We start from the raw sequence: 16,102 nt of genomic DNA, 5'->3' as shown, positions 1-16,102 counted from the left end.
AGGATTATACTTCAACAAAAGCTTTTATTTTGGTGCATTGCCTCATGGCGTTGCTATTGGTGAGATACAGAGATGTGGGTTGGATCTGTAGGCCATTGCAACTGTACTGAGATTAATATAGGTCAGAGTCCACTTGGAGGGAGGTTGATGTACTGCTGGGTCTTGTCATCAGGCCTGTGGAATGTTTTTTTCAGTATCTTAAGGTAAATTACAAAAGTGATTTTCAGTTTTATAGCTGACTGGAGATTGAGAGGTCTGGCTAACACTGACTGACAAAGCTTTTAAGGCTTTATGAGATGATAAAAATACTGATGAGTATTGCGAGAAAAGCATCGTAGTGCATATAGCACAAAAATAGATACGGACAGACCATCTAAGCTTTTATTTTTAGTGCTCAGCTTACTTTAACTTTGTTTAGATGATTTAATATCTAAATTTGTTGCTGCAATTAGTTTGGTAAAGAGTTGCATAGTTCTTTGATTATTCAGGTATTTAAATCATGCTCTTGTAAGATGGGAAATGGGCCCTTTTGTAGAAGTGAGACAGTTTCAAGCTTTGGTAAAGATCTGTTTCAGTTCCTTTCTCATACCAAAAAGGTTGCTAATACATAACTCATAGTCTCAATTATGAAATTCCTGACTCTTAATTTGTTCTCCTCTGGGACCTAGTTAACTTATATTATACATTTGTATCTGTGAATTGGGCATAATTCAGTAAACAACTTTTTTGTTATGCAAAAATTTTAAAAATGTGATTGTGATTTATTGCTAAAACATTTTTTTGAACTTATTACTTGGAAGTTGAAAATAAAAAATGCAGGCAGTATACAAAATGTGACAATAATTCATATTTAGGTAAATACCTTACTTAGGTGTTTCATTTCATCGTAATGGTTATAAACAAAGATTGATTCATGTTTTAGCCCAGATGAAGTAAATTGTGAAATACTCTTTTCAAAAATGTTGGTTCATTAAGAAATGTTTTATTTTATAGGAAAATAGAAATAGTGCAGTTTGCTAGCCGGACACGTCAACTCTTTGTTCGACTATTAGCTTTAGTAAAGTGGGCTAATAATGCTGGCAAGGTGGAAAAATGTGCGGTGAGTTAAACTTTTTATTTTATATAAAGTAACTTTTTGGAATGTTAACTTCTTATAGACATAGCTTCTAATTTTAGCTTTAATTTATATCTGTTGATTTCTTTCAAGAGAGAGTACTTAAGTGAGTAATCCTATTTCTGTACTAAAATGTGTAGGGAAGCCTGGGTGGCTCAGTTAGGTAAGCGTATGCCTTCAGCTCAGTTCATGATCCTGGGGTCCTGGGATCAAGCCCCACATAGAGCTCCCTGCTCATCGGGGAGCCTGCTTCTCCCTCTCCCCACCCCACCCCCTGCTGGTGCTTTCTTGCTCTCTTTCTCTCAAATAAATAAATGAAATCTTTTTAAAAATGTGTAATATATTTCTGTAGAAATTTAGTATTTGATCACCTAAGCAGGAAAAAAGAGTCGTATCTGGAGATATCCTTATTCTAGAAGACATTAAATATGAGACTCAAACTATAGGGGGGAATGAGCTTTACATTTGTATGCTTCCTTAGAGTAAGCACAGTATTTCCTTGAATTTTACCTTTTGATTCTTCAAAATCCTCTGAGTATGGCAGAGTTGGTATTTTCTTCTTGTTTTACAGATGTGGGAGTAAGGTACTTAGGAGCTAAATGTCTTCTTCAAGGTCACGGATCTGGTAACAGCATTTATGTGTTTGTTATTCATCTATTGATTCTCCAAACCCTTTAGTGAGCACAGGGCATAGGGTATGGCAGATGAGATTTTTTTTTTTAAAGATTTATTAATTTATTTATTTATTTGACAGAGATCACAAGTAGGCAGAGAGGCAGGCAGAGCGAGAGGGGGGAAGCAGTCTCCCTGCTGAGCAGACAGCCCGATGTAGGGCTCCATCCCAGGACCCCGGGATCATGACCTGAGCCGAAGGCAGAGGCTTTAACCCACTGAGCCACCCAGGGGCCCCAGCAGATGAGATTTAACTAAGGCACAGCCCTGCCCTCAAGAAGGTCATAGTCTTTGTCTGTTAAGTCACCCTTGAATTCAAAGGAGTGACATGTGATGGAGTGTACCAAAGATGCTAAAATCTGCCAACCGCCCCCCCCCAACAAAAAGAAAAGAAACCCAAGTTAGGAGCTCATAACTTGGGGAGGATGGCGCAGTGTTAACAGACAAGACACATGATTACTCCCTTCTTTTTAACTTCAGTCACTTCCCATGAGGAGAAGGAAAGAGAGTAGAGTGCCCTTTCATAGTGGAAAGAGTAGAGTAATTATCATAAAATGAATAAAGTCCTAAAATAATGAGAGCATTTATTCACTTTAATTGAGGTCAGCTCCACAAGGCCAAGTAACCTTCTAACCATTGTCAGTTATATTTGGAAAGTTGGTAGATTGTCTGAGCTTGACATCGATGCTCATATTTTTTTCCCATTCAGTTATGTAATAACATTAAAATGTTTTATCAGTTTTTGTCAGTGAAGGCGAAAAAACAGCTTTACATTGGTTAAATTTTATTTGAGTCCTTTTGAAATTTCTCTTAAAGTTTACTGGACTTCCTCAATAAATTAAAATGAGCAGTCACCTGGTCAGTATGGAGGTACTGTAATAAATTTCTTTTTAGCACCCTGACAAGCTAAGTTGAAAATATTTTTATAGTACTTTTATATTTGCAACTCTTTCAAGGTTTGCCTCTTCCATAAAATCCCACTTCAGAAAGGAATCTAGGACACAGTTTTGTTTCTGCACATGATTTCCTAACCTCTACCCTCCATTGTAACTGCTGCTTTCACTGTCCTCCGTTCTACTGGGTTCCTCATCGTTAGACACAGAGCCTATGTGAAAGTTGCTAAAGTGAAAGGAGAAAGGGGGCTGTGAAACAGTTGAGAATTGTAAATTCTAGAATAACAATTTTTTTTAAGTTAAAAATAAAACCCAGTTTTCATTGAAGTTGATACTCAATTGGAGCTCTACCAACCAAGCTAGTGACAAGACTGGAAGAATTCTACCAAGGTACATTTTAGCCACATACCTTTTGTCTATAGGAGTAGGCTGTCATCCTTCTGAAATAAAATCTCAATCACAGGTTAGAGGGAAAATATTTTGTACCCCATATATTGTTTTTCTCATGGGGGAAAATGTTCTTTGATTCATCTGTTGTCAGTATGATAAGGAAATTAAAGTTTGTATTTGGAAGGTCTTTTGTCTACTGTAAAGCATCATTCGAAGAACAGTTTGATTATAAATGTTAATAAACAGACTTATGCCAAACTTATTTATCAGAAAGTTTTATAATTCATTGTTCTGGAAATTTGGACACCAAATGTAGTAAATTTATTTTGGCTGAAATGAAGAAGCATGGTATAATATTTATGAAAAGCCTAGGGTTTCTTTTCAATAATTACTTAACTTGGGGTAATCTTTGGTTAAAGATGTTCAAACTTGTAATGAAAAGTTAGGAATCACTGAAGTATATCAAATCCAAGTATTCAATTTTTCAAACCTGGTGTTAAATCCCTACTTATATTGTGAGTATTTCCATTACTTGTTTAATACTGCTGAGTTGTGCTTCAGTAACATAATGTCAAGGAAAATCCAAGACTCTTGCTTTTGATACTGAGCTGTATTGTTTTTTTGAATTGGCTGCTCACATAAGTCCCATTCTGAATAAAGTCTCATACTGAACTTATATAAACTTTTGGTATTTTTGTTTTGTGAATGTAGATGCTGCAAATGTGTTTGTTAGGGATAAGGTCCATCAACTGGAGAATTAGAGGATTATTCATGTTTTGACTCTTCTGTTCTCAACCTAGTACCATTTGAGGTTCTTAATAGGTAATGATTTTTAGCCATACCGGACATAGTAAGTGTGTAACAATGTATAAATACACAGTTTATAACTCTAACAGTAGAACAGTCCATGTTTTATTTAAGAAAAAGAAAATATCTCCTATTCCTGGAGCTCTTTAAAAAACAGCTTTATTGAGCTGTAATTCATAGACCATACAATCCACCCATTTAAAGTGTACAGTGGTTTTTAGTATATTCAGATATGTGCAACCATCAGTCAATTTTAGAACACTGTTATTATCATCTCAGAAAGAAAATATGTAGGCTTTTGCTGTCACCTCCAAGTGCCCCCCCCCGCACTAAGCAAGCACTAATCTGCTATCAATAGATTTGCCTATTCTGCACATGTCATATAAATGGAATTGTAGTATGGGGATGGGGGCTTTTGTAACTGACTTATTTCACTTAGCATCTAACATTTTCAAGGTTCATTCATGTTGTAGCATGTAGTAGTACTTTGTTTCTTTTTATAGTTGAATTGTATGGATCTACTGTCTTTTGTTTATCATAAGTTTATGAACGTTTAGGTCGCTTCTAGTTTTTGGCTGTTATGAATAATGTTACTATAAACATTCATGTACAAGTTTCTACATAGACATATGTTTTTATTTCTCTTGGGTATATGCCTAGGAGTGGGATGGTTGGGTCATATGGTGACTGTGTTTAAGTCACTTGAGGAACTGCCAGACTGTCTTCCAAAATGGCTGTCCCATTTTACATTCCCACCATCAATGTATGAGCGTTCCAGTTTTTCCATGGTGATACTTGTTATTGTCTGACGTTTTGATGCTAGCCATCCTGTTAGGTGTGAAGGTGGTATCTCATTGTCGATTTGATTTGCATTTCTCTGCGGACAAGTGATGGTGAATATGTTTTCTGTGCTTTGGGGCATTTATGTAGTTTTCTTAAGAGAAATATCTATAAAGTGCTCAGTTAAATTTGAAAAGAGAATATTAACCATATAAACAGCTTGCATGTGAGTGGTTAAAAAAAAAGAATGTGATGATCACTAGGGACCTGTATAGTTTTGTTAAAAAGTTACTCAAAACTAAAATTTTATGTTTGTTCATTAGATTTCTGAGTCAGAGATAGTATATTTTTCATTAATTGCCCATATTTAAGGTGAAGCAATGTGGTCTAGATGAACTATAGAACTCCACTAGGGTTGATGCTTGTCCTCCCAGAGGGAAGTCTTTGGTATTCTTTGGCCTTGGCTATGATCTGATAAGCATTTTTAAAAATTTTTTTTAAAATTTTTTATAAACACATAATGTATTTTTCTGATAAGCATTTTTAACAGTGTCCTGGTTTGGAGATTTGGGATGATCTAAATCAGTAAAAACCAGCTCAGAAGTTGAGAGAAGTAAGGGTTCAGTCTGTTCAACATCTGACTCCTGATTTCGGCTCAGGGTGGGTAGTGATTTCAGGGTTGGGGGATGGAGCCCACATCAGGCTCCACACTCCATGTGGGGTCTGGTAGAGATTCTCTCTCCTTTCCTCTGCCCCTCCTGCTTGTCCTCTCTCTCTCTCCAAAACAAATAAATAAATCTTAAAAAAAAAAAAAAAAGTTGCAAGAAGTAGGATCCAAATGGTTTTAATGTGTTAGAATCAGATTACAGTTCTCCTTCAGTTTCGGGGTGGAAAAAGGACCTTGCTTGGTAGATTCATGTACAAAATATCAAGGCCTTTTAGTGGAGTCCCAGCTTGCTGTGTGTTAGCACTGTCATTGCTGCTAATAAGTTAATGGTGGCATTGATAGAAATCCATTTTTAGTAGTCATGCAAGGTAGCACTTCTGGGCAATCTAAAAGAAGAAACATTTTTTTTGGTTCTGGTTTCTCTGATTGTTGGCTTTCTTGGGCAGGTGGCTAAGTGTCAATTTTCTCATCTCTGAGGTGATAGTAATTATCTAGTTTTATCTATTTCCTAGAGTTGTGAAGATCATATAATAAAAATGAGTATGGAAATACTGAGAAAATGTAGGGCATTTTGTGCTGGTATTGTGGGTGTGATGTGGTATTAATTCTGGATACCATGTTTTAAGTTGACTACTGATTAATTGGAGCATTTCCAAGGCAGCAGAACAAGGTTGGTGAGTCGGAAATTTGGAGATAACCGACTAAATGAAGTAACTTGGGATGTTTTAGCTTGGAGATGGGGTGGGCTTCCAATGTTTGAAGGACATGAGAGACATTACTGCTCTAGAATAGAAGATAAACATTTCAAGGAAGTAGTTTTCAGCTCCGTGAGAGCTCGGCTAATTCAGGTACCCTTATGAAATGCAGTAGAGAACTGATGGAAAGGATTTCTATTTGGGGCATGAGTTGGCCTAGATATCATACAACAGGCAACATTTATGGAGCGTTTTATGTGTTCTGGTTAGTGTTCTGAAGGTTTTATAATGTATTAGCTCTTAAAAAAAAAAAAGTTATGTATTTGAGAGAGCAAGCATTCGAGAAGGGGGAGGAGCAGAGGGAGAGAATCTCAAGAAGATTCCCTGCTGAGGGCAGAGCCCAGTGTGGGGCTCCATCCTGTGACCCAGCAGATCATGATCTGAGCCAAAACCAAGAGCTGGACGCTTTAAGTGACCGAGCCACCCAGGCAACCCTATACGCATTAGCTCTTAATCCTCATAACAACCTTATGAGGTTGGAAATCATTATCTTCATTTGACAGTTGAAAAAACTGAGGCCCAGAAAGGTTAAGTGACTTGCCTAAGGTTATAGGGAAAGTTAAGTTGCAAAGTTAAAAAGGCTAAGGCAATCTGGATCCAGGAGTCCATCTTTTAACTACTTTGTTACCAGCCAACTCTAGAAGTCTATGAAAGTAAAGAGCCTTTTATTCTATTTATTTTACCTAACTTCTGGTATGTATGTGTAATGTTAAGGATGGGGAAACAAATTGGAAAACCTTTTACTTAAAGTGATAGGAAGTTATTGTTTTTAGTGTCAAATACAAATGTATAAAATATTTCTTCACATCACTGGAAAATTTCTTGAAGAAATGTTTCAAAATGTGGAAAACTATTAATTTCCTCAAAGTTTACTTTGGAATGAATAAATGATATTTGAAGTTCAAAGCAGCTTGTTCTCAATGAAGCTTAATACATTTACCCTTCGCTTTAAAGATGATTTCAAGCTTTTTGGATCAGCAAGCCATTCTGTTTGTGGATACTGCTGATCGCCTGGCCTCGTTAGCTAGAGATGCCCTAGTCCATGCACGCCTGCCTAGCTTTGCCATTCCATATGCAATTGATGTACTGACTACTGGGTCTTACCCACGACTGCCCACCTGCATTAGGGTAAGTGCATTGCTCACCATTCCTATTCTTAAAAGTTGAAGGTTTTTGAATCAGGAAAAAGAAGTTGAAGGTTTTGGTGATGAAGTCTCCTCTGTTAGCCCAATAGAACAGCTATTATCTATTTTTAAAACAATTATTTCATGTAATTCACTTTTTTCTCTATAACTAAAATTGTGGTTTTTTTGAAATAAATTGAGGCCAGAATATGAATACTATCAAAATGGATGACTATGTCTATGTGTGTGTGAGGTTAAGCATGTGCACATTAACTTAGATCTATTTCAGACGTGAAAACACTACATGCTAGTTGCTTTTTGGAAGGTTTTTTTTTTTAAGTACTATTGTGGTAGTTGTTTACTGACTTGGTGCTATTTTATACTTTTAAGAAGTGGTGGAAGTCATCTAGTGACATGAACTTGGTCTCATAAATAGAGCATGAAGAAGATCGTGTTGTATTACCATCTTAGCTGGGTGACTGTTGGAATCATTGGCATTCTAAAGCGTGATAGTAATGGTCATGTTAGTATTACTGGACATAAACTGCAGAAATGAGTTTTGAGATTCTCTTGGACGAAGTACAAAAATACTATGTTAAGACAGGCACAGGTAAAAATTGTGTCTCTTTGTACATTATTTTCAAATCACTTAATGTTTTTCGTAGGATAAAATTATTCCTCCAGACCCAATTACCAAAATTGAGAAACAAGCTACACTTCACCAGCTCAATCAGATTCTTAGACATCGGCTTGTGACTACAGATCTTCCTCCTCAGTTAGCAAATCTTACAGTTGGTATGTACCTGAAGTTTTTGTTTGTTTGTTTGTTTTGTTTTAATAATTAACCTATTAGAATTTTTTTAAACAGCTTTTGGGGTTTCATTCAAAGAAATACTATTTTGAATTTTTGGCCTGCAATTCAGGTAGTGCTCAGATATGTGACTTGTCAACCCGATCATTTCTCTTTAGTACCTGGGGATAAAATACTGGTATGTGAAGCAGGGGGACTGTGGGACCGGAGAAGAGAAGAAGCCCCAGAGTTACACCTCAAGAGAAAATTGTTAGTTGGTGTTAGAAGTGTTAACTGCCTTTGGCTATTGCTTATGCGGGAACTACCTAATTTTTTGGATACTTATAAAAGAACTTTCAAGCTAATTAAAATTTCTTTTAAGTTAGACTGAACGTTCTAAGTTAGTAGGAAGCTGCTTATTTTCTAGCAAGTAGTCATCTTTTTCTTCTTCTAAAAGCAAATGGCCGGGTGAAGTTTCGAGTTGAGGGAGAATTTGAAGCCACCTTGACCGTGATGGGAGATGATCCAGATGTTCCATGGCGTCTTCTCAAGCTAGAAATTCTAGTTGAGGATAAGGAAACAGGAGGTAAATTATAAACACTGACTTTAATCATAAATATTAATTCAGATGTTTGGTGTTTTTATATTACTGAAACATTCTTACAGAATGATAAGTTTAGCAGTTTATCCTATCATTTGAAGCAGATGTTAGGATAATCATACCTACCTCCTGATCCATAGAGGCTTTAGTGTTTCTAAAGTATAATGTTCTCTGGTTTCAATAGATAACTTCAGTTCTTTTTTTCTTTCTTTCTTTTTTTAATTTAGTATTAGTATACTCTTCCTTAGTTGGTACTATAATATGATCTGTACACTTTTCTGATTAACCACCTTCTTTTCTCCTGCCAATGGAAGATGGGCGAGCCTTGGTTCATAGTATGCAAATCAACTTTATCCATCAGCTGGTGCAGTCTAGACTCTTTGCTGATGAAAAACCTCTTCAGGACATGTATAACTGCCTACGTATCCTTTTGAAATTTGAGACATATATTTATAAGGAATTCGTGTGTCTCTCTCTTCCACATATTTCCATTTGTCCCCCCATCCTGAACTGTAGCAGATTAACCCCCGCCTCCTTTTTGGCGGTAGAAACAGGGCTGGGGAACAGGTCAGTGTGAAGAATAATTATACATCTGTAATAAACTAGATTTAAAATTTTACTGTTCACTTTGCAGGTAAAAACAAAAATGAATTAGAAATAGTACTACCTGGAGGAAAAAAATAGTGCAATTTGGTCTATTCATATTTTCTAAACTGTGATGAATTAGTGGGCAACCTGGGTCTTCCAGTTCGTTTATGTTGGTTCAAAATTAAATATAAAACTTCTTGCTAAAATTGTGCCACAAATTATATCACTTTTTAGTATATGTCATTGGAGAAATGTAATTCCAGAAATTTCTTTCATAGCCAGCTTTTGGGGAAATAGAGCTTTCATTAAGTAAAGTTTGCTTGTGCTTCATTGGCTGTTATAGTGATTTATTAAGTTTGCTTAACGAGACCCATCAGATTCTTTCTGCTTATCGCTTCAGTTAGAAGTGCTACATTCCCAAACTCTAATGTTAATCCGAGAGCGGTGGGGAGACCTTGTGCAGGTGGAAAGGTACCATGCTGGAAAGTGCCTCTCCCTCTCAGTTTGGAAGTAAGTGAAGTTGATTCTGGTGAGTTCATCCTATGACTGTTAAAACTCTTTTTCTTTCTTTTTTTCTCTCATGCAACTGATTTACTTTATACCAACAGCTGTGTACCTTTCAGCAACATGATTTTATATAGTAAGGTCCCTGGTATCATATAAACCACATAGGATATCTATAAATGATACCTTTCTTAGAACGTGGCATGTTTTATACACGTAGACCTCTATTTGTACTAAGAATTGTTGTTCTTAAAAAGTTAGATTACTCTGGGCTCATACCAGATTGCTTGAAAGACCATTATAATTGGTGGATATGTTTTTAAAACATGTTTGCTTGTCACAGTTCCGCATTTTGAATTGTGCCTTTTAAAATCTTTTTTGGGGAGGGTTTTGGGAAAAATCAGTATCAGGCTGTTTGCAGTCCTCAATTCCCTGGAACTTTGCTTGATTCCCATTTTCTATAAAGGAATCAGATTAATAGACACCTCTTAGAACATACGTTGTTTTGTTTTGGGATGTGTGTGTGTATGTGTGTGCATGTGTTTTGTTTTTAAATTGTGTTTTTTTTTAAAGAACATAAGTGTTGTGTTGGATTATAGAATAGCTGTCTTCTCAATATTAATTTATTCCCTCCACAAACATTGAGGGCCTCTCATGTTCTAGGCTCTGGCTAAGGTACACAATAGATAGTTTCTGTTTTATTCCAAAAGTTAACAGGCTGTTAAACAGGCTGGAAAAAAATTTTATTCATATTTTTTTATTCTTTTTATTCCAAAAGTTAACAGGCTGTTAACAGGCTGGAAAAAAATTTTATTCATATTTTTTTTCTTGGGGTGCCTGGGTGGCCCTGTCAGTTGAGTGTCCAACTCTTGGTTTTGGCCTAGGTTGTAATTTCAGTGTCATGAGGTCAAGCCCCATGTTGAGCTCAGCACTCAGGGCAAGTCTGTTTGGGATTCATTCTCCCTCTCCTTCTGTTCTCCTGCCTGTGTGTGCTCTCAGTCTCTCTGTCTCTCTGTTGCTCTCTCTCTCTCTCAAATAAATAAATCTTTAAAAACAAGAAACTATTTTTCTTTTTCTCTTTAGTCAACAGGTTCTTGGGAGAAAAACAGGGACGGCATCTGTTCACAAAGTTACAATTAAAATCGATGAAAATGATGTGTCTAAGCCTTTACAGATTTTTCATGATCCTCCTTTGCCAGCTTCTGATTCCAAATTAGTAGAAAGGGCCATGAAGGTAAAAGATCGCAATATATTTTAATATTATTTTGGTTAAATGAATATATGTAACTTAATATTTATACTTAAACTTCTAACACAAATTCTTTAAAATACCCAGTTGTTTCTAAAACCCTTTATGAAATTTGTTTTAAACAAATGTTATGTTTTTGCATTTTTTTAAATAACTAATGTCATATGTGTAATTTTTAAAATGTTCTTTCAAATTTTTTAACTTAGGTCAGATCACCATTTTATTCTGAAGTGCTGCCATTGATAACACTGAATGTTAACATTGAACGTTAACATTGGGAATGTTAACATTGAATGATAACATTGAAGTGCTGTCCACTGATAACCAACACATATACTATCTCGATACATACTTTCTAAAATGTTAACTGTGGTCTTTAAGCTACCAGTACCATATACTATTTATTTCTTTTTAACTTGGAGCTTGCTTTCTTTTACTGGTTAAAAAATCAGTGTGATTCGGGGCTCCTGGGTGGCTCAGTTGTTAGGTGTCTGCCTTCAGCTGGGGTCGTGATCCCAGGGTCCTGGGATCAAGCCCCACACTGGGCTCTCTGCTCAGTGGGAAGCCTGCTTCTCCCTCTCCCACCCCCCCCTGCTCGTATTCCCTCTCCTATCTCTCTCTCTCTCTCTGTGTCAAATAAATAAATGAAATCTTTAAAAACAAAATCAGTGTGATTCTAAAAGGAACTATCTTAAAACACAATTATCTGCTCTCAGACTTATAAAGTCAATATGTTTACATTGCACATATGATTCTGTTATTCTTGTTTATGCAGATTGATCACTTATCAATAGAAAAGCTCCTGATTGACAGTGTCCATGCACGAGCTCATCAGAAGCTCCAGGAACTGAAGGCCATTCTGCGAGGCTTCAATGCCAATGAAAACTGTAGGTTCTTTTAAACTGACGTTTCTGCCTTTCTTTTGTTTATGTTAGTATCCACTTTTATGAAGCATCTTTCTTAATCTGACTTTTTCCCCTGATTTTGTGGATGTTGGACATTTCTGCATTTTAACTTGTGATCTACAAAGCTTGTCCTAATTTTTCTCTTAATTTCTTCTTATTTAGCTTGGCCTTACTTCTGAAATGTGTGCATAATTGAATCTCCTTAAAGTTTTTTTCCCATTGAAATGGAAGTTATTTTAACATCTTACTATGAATCTTATTTCTTGTAGGTCTTCTAAGAATAAGGCAGCTTTGCAGATACTTACAATGTTATTTATAAAATACGCCTCTTTGAGGGAAGCAGAATTTATCCCTGGTCTTTTTAAAGACTTTTTTTTTAAAGTTATTAATACATTAGCAGGATTCAGATAAGAAATATATATATACACACGTAATGCAAAATCTTCTGGTTTACTTACTTAGTAAGTATGTTTAGAGCTTTGGGGGGCAGTCAGTTAGAAAGCCAGTGCTTTCATTCTAGAAATAGGTTCACAGTATCATAATGAGCATATTCACTAGCCCTACCCCAGTTGTTTTTGGTTGTGATTACCTTGTGCCCACAGTGAACAGCCTTTAATTTAGTGAGCTGGTTTAGAGGAAATGCCATAAAAATATGTCTTTAATGGTTCTGGTAGCAAAGGTATTGCCTTTCATCATCACAGAGCAAGCTCAGTCCATTATGCTTAAAAAAGCAGCTTCTTTGGTACCACTTTGCTGAGTTAGGTAAAAATACTGCCTGAAGGAAAGATAGGAAAATAAACTTGTATTTAGAATACAATAGTCATTTCCAAAAAAGCGAAAGAAAAGAGGTGTAAAAGAGGGTCTGAAACAAACTAAAGACTAAGGGGAAGGGCAGCTTAACTTAACAAAACTGCAAGTGTTGGCCTTAGATCTTGTGTGAGGGGGCATGCTCACTAACCCCATTGGGGCTTAACAGTAGAGTTTTTGGGTTTTGGTCATTTTAATTGTAAGATGTAGTGGAAGTCCTCATGCCCCACCCACCCCCATTTTAATCCCTCAAGCAAGGATGTTCAATATAAACCTAAAGTTTTTGATTGGAAAGTATAATCAAAACTTTCTTTGGGGTTAGAAAGCGTACATCCCCCCCATTTTCTTCTTTTTTTATGAGTTTTGAGATGAAATTCATATACAGTTCATTCATTTAGTGGTTTTTAATATACTCAAGAGTTGTACAGCTAGCTCCACAATCCAATTTTAGAACATCTTAATCATTCTCCAAAGAAACTCTGTATCCATTAGCAGTCACTCTCCTGTTCACCCCTCCCTTCGCTGGCAGCCACTAATTTACTTTCTGTCTCTTTAGAATTGCCTGTTCTGGATGTTTCAGATAAATGAAGTCTTATAATGTGTGGTCTTCTGCATATTGTTAGCATAACGTTTTTAAGGTTTGTCCATGGTTAAAGCATGCTTCAGTGCTTCATCTTTATGGTCCAATAATCCATTGTACAGATACACCACATTGTGCTTCTCCATTCGTCATTCATGGGGTTGCATCTCACGTAGGTTTTGGATATTGTTGTGTTTGGTGGGGTCCAGAGCCAACAGTCAAGAAAGAATTCTTGAGACATCTTTGGTGCATAATAACCTGGTAGGGGCCCTTCCATTTGGAGTTAAATCCCCTGCTGTATTAGCCTTCCAATTCTTTAAATAAACCCTGCCTCCAGGATTTGTATGGGGTGGGTTGCTAGTGACTGTCAGATCAGGTTTAGGGAGGACATGGCTTGCATATTCATTTAGAGATTTATGAATTAACCCAGCCTCAAGTGAATAATTTAACAAAGCAGTTATATTCTCCATCTATTGATAGGTTTACAGTGAGGAAAGGTTTTTCATATAGTAACTCAAAAGGGCTTAATCCTATTGGTTGTTTTGGGGCAGTCCTCATTTGGAGAAGCCCTGCTATTAAAAGAGTAATCCAGTTTTCTTGCGTCTCAATGCTTAAAATCTAGTATCTACAAAGATATGTTATTGAAATATTTTTATTTTTAATCAGAGATAGCCAAATCGGGACTAATTTGTTTGTAAAACAAGTCCAGTTTTAACAAACTTATTTGTGACTTATTTATGACTTATATAAGCTCAGCAAGAATAGTGAGTGATCATAGAGATCTTTTACAATTGCTTTACTGGAACTTTTTATAAGGAATCTCTAGGTTTAACTTTTAGTAGCCTCTCTAGGCCAGAAGCCAAGCCAAGTGCTTGCCAGACATGCCTGCCATACTTGTAGTTGGGCAAATTCATCTTCTTGAGATCCCCAAAATATCTGCACCTGCAGGAAGTGATATTCTTTATGCACCTGGTATGGCTGCTGGGAACTCTGTAAGGTTGGTGTCAGGCTAACAGTTCCAAGGGGCTCTATGGGCTCCATGCTTCATAAAGTCAACCTTAGTTCTTAAAGCTGTCTATGCATGTCTCTCCCAAATACGGCAGTCCAGTCAAAGCCTTGGTAAAATAACCAATGTTTCCACTGGTGTCCTGTTATAAGGAGAACAGATTCTAATTGAACTTATGCAAATAACTGTCATTGCCAAGGAAGAGAGAATACTTTCGGAGACCTTTTGAGTTCCAGAGGGTTCAGGTAGAGAGAAAAGTTAAAGGCTTCTGTTTATTCAGAGGAATATTTTATCTTATTTTTCATATCATAAACATCATAAGAGAAAGTTTACTTAGTCTAGAAGTACAACTACTAGAGAACAAGCAAAGTTTTAAAGAAGAGTCATAAACTATAATCATCCTCACTTTAGTTAGTTCTGGAAATTCTTAACCATTTCAGTTTTTATGATCTTAAAGATTTAAAAACCGTGTATTTGTCAAAAGCCCTTTTTATGAATCTCCTTGAAGATGGAACACGTTCTACAAGAGAATAAAAACAATAACTATAAATTTTAAAAAGACTCAAAATGGACATGGTTAAGGTTTGATGAGAGGTTACAACATAGCTGGCAAGGAAATCTGGTTATTTCTGTGACACATACTAGTTCAGTAATCAGAATATTAAGTAATGACCTTATACCAGAACATACTAAAACTTTAGAACTGTCTATCATCTCTAGAATGGTTATAGCATTTACCCAAATGTAACCTAAGGCCTGTTATTATTTAATAGTAATTCCAGAATAACTTAACATGCCAAATAAAAAGGTCTAATGAGTCAAAGAGACTTTATTTCCTATTTAAATGTTGGGAAGGTTGTTTAAAAAAACCTCAAAAGTGGGGTGCCTTGGGTGGTTCATTCGGTTAAGCGTCTGCCTTTGGCTCAGGTCATGATCTCAGGGTCCTGGGATGAGCCCAGAATCAGGGCTCCCTGCTCAGCAGGGAGTCTGCTTCTCTCTCTGCTCCTCTCCCTTGCTTGTGCTCTCTCTGTCTCTCAAATAAATAAAATATTTAAAGAAAAAGTCCCAGGCACCTGGTGGCTTAGTTGGGTAAGCATCTGCCTTTGGCTCAGGTCATGATTTTAGGGTCCTGGGATCAAATCCCACATCAGGCTCCCTGCTCCATGAGAAACCTGCTTCTCCCACTCCCCCTGCTTGTATTCCCTCTCTCACTGTCTTTCTCTCTGTCGAATAAATAACATCTTTAAAAAAAAAATACAAAAGGAAAAAAAAATCCCTTCATTTTAATCTTAGTCTGCCCTGACCGTCTGTAAAATTCTTTTCCAAAGATATCCCTATAACAAACCTGCAACTTTTTCATTCAGAATTACTTCCCTTAGTTGCATCAGTCTTAATTACATTCAGCAGAATTTTAACTCTTAGAAACCTTAGTCTCCAGTGAAAGCTAAGTAGTAACAAACTGTGAACTGTTAAAACAAAACTCTTTAGATTGCAAATTCAGCAATCAGTTAAACACAAAGCATGTTTACTGACAGACCCAAATATCCCTAGTTTCTTTGTACTAAGAAGTCAAAACACAAACTGACATCCAGTAATCAATGCTTTAGCACCTTTTTCCTATTTGGAAAAGATCTAGATGTCCAGTGAATTCAGTCTCACTCACCCAAGCAAAACTTTAAAGTTTCAGGTTACCAAAGACTTGGAAGTGTATGGTCACGTGCTGTGGGGGGCGGGGAATGTCTCAAGGGAGAGCTGGCAGAACTTTGGAGAGGTCAAAAAAGGCAGTGCAAGGTATGTAAGGTCACTTGCTAGGTGGCCCCATTTGCAGCATTCCGTGTCTCTTGAAAGCCAGGGGAGTCTCCCTTGTGTT

General features: G+C 36.6%; 1 protein-coding gene across 2 annotated transcripts in view; it reads left to right on the top strand.

The window, feature by feature from the left end:
- MED14 (mediator complex subunit 14) overlaps positions 1–16,102 on the top strand; it is a 67,186-nt gene that overhangs the window by 6,724 nt on the left and 44,360 nt on the right. For both annotated transcript variants that reach the window (XM_032842503.1, XM_032842504.1), the window contains exons 3-10: positions 994–1,099; positions 7,033–7,206; positions 7,868–7,997; positions 8,450–8,578; positions 8,908–9,015; positions 9,559–9,691; positions 10,769–10,919; positions 11,710–11,821. In XM_032842503.1, coding sequence (XP_032698394.1) covers positions 994–1,099; positions 7,033–7,206; positions 7,868–7,997; positions 8,450–8,578; positions 8,908–9,015; positions 9,559–9,691; positions 10,769–10,919; positions 11,710–11,821 — 1,043 coding nt within the window. The remainder of the gene's footprint in view (positions 1–993; positions 1,100–7,032; positions 7,207–7,867; positions 7,998–8,449; positions 8,579–8,907; positions 9,016–9,558; positions 9,692–10,768; positions 10,920–11,709; positions 11,822–16,102) is intronic.

Source organism: Lontra canadensis, unplaced genomic scaffold, assembly GCF_010015895.1.
Source record: "Lontra canadensis isolate GAN:19392208 unplaced genomic scaffold, GSC_riverotter_1.0 scaffold131, whole genome shotgun sequence".
In the NCBI taxonomy this organism is placed as follows: Eukaryota; Metazoa; Chordata; class Mammalia; order Carnivora; family Mustelidae; genus Lontra; species Lontra canadensis.
Note: the sequence above shows the minus strand (reverse complement) of the source record. Positions and strands in the feature narration are given on the sequence as shown.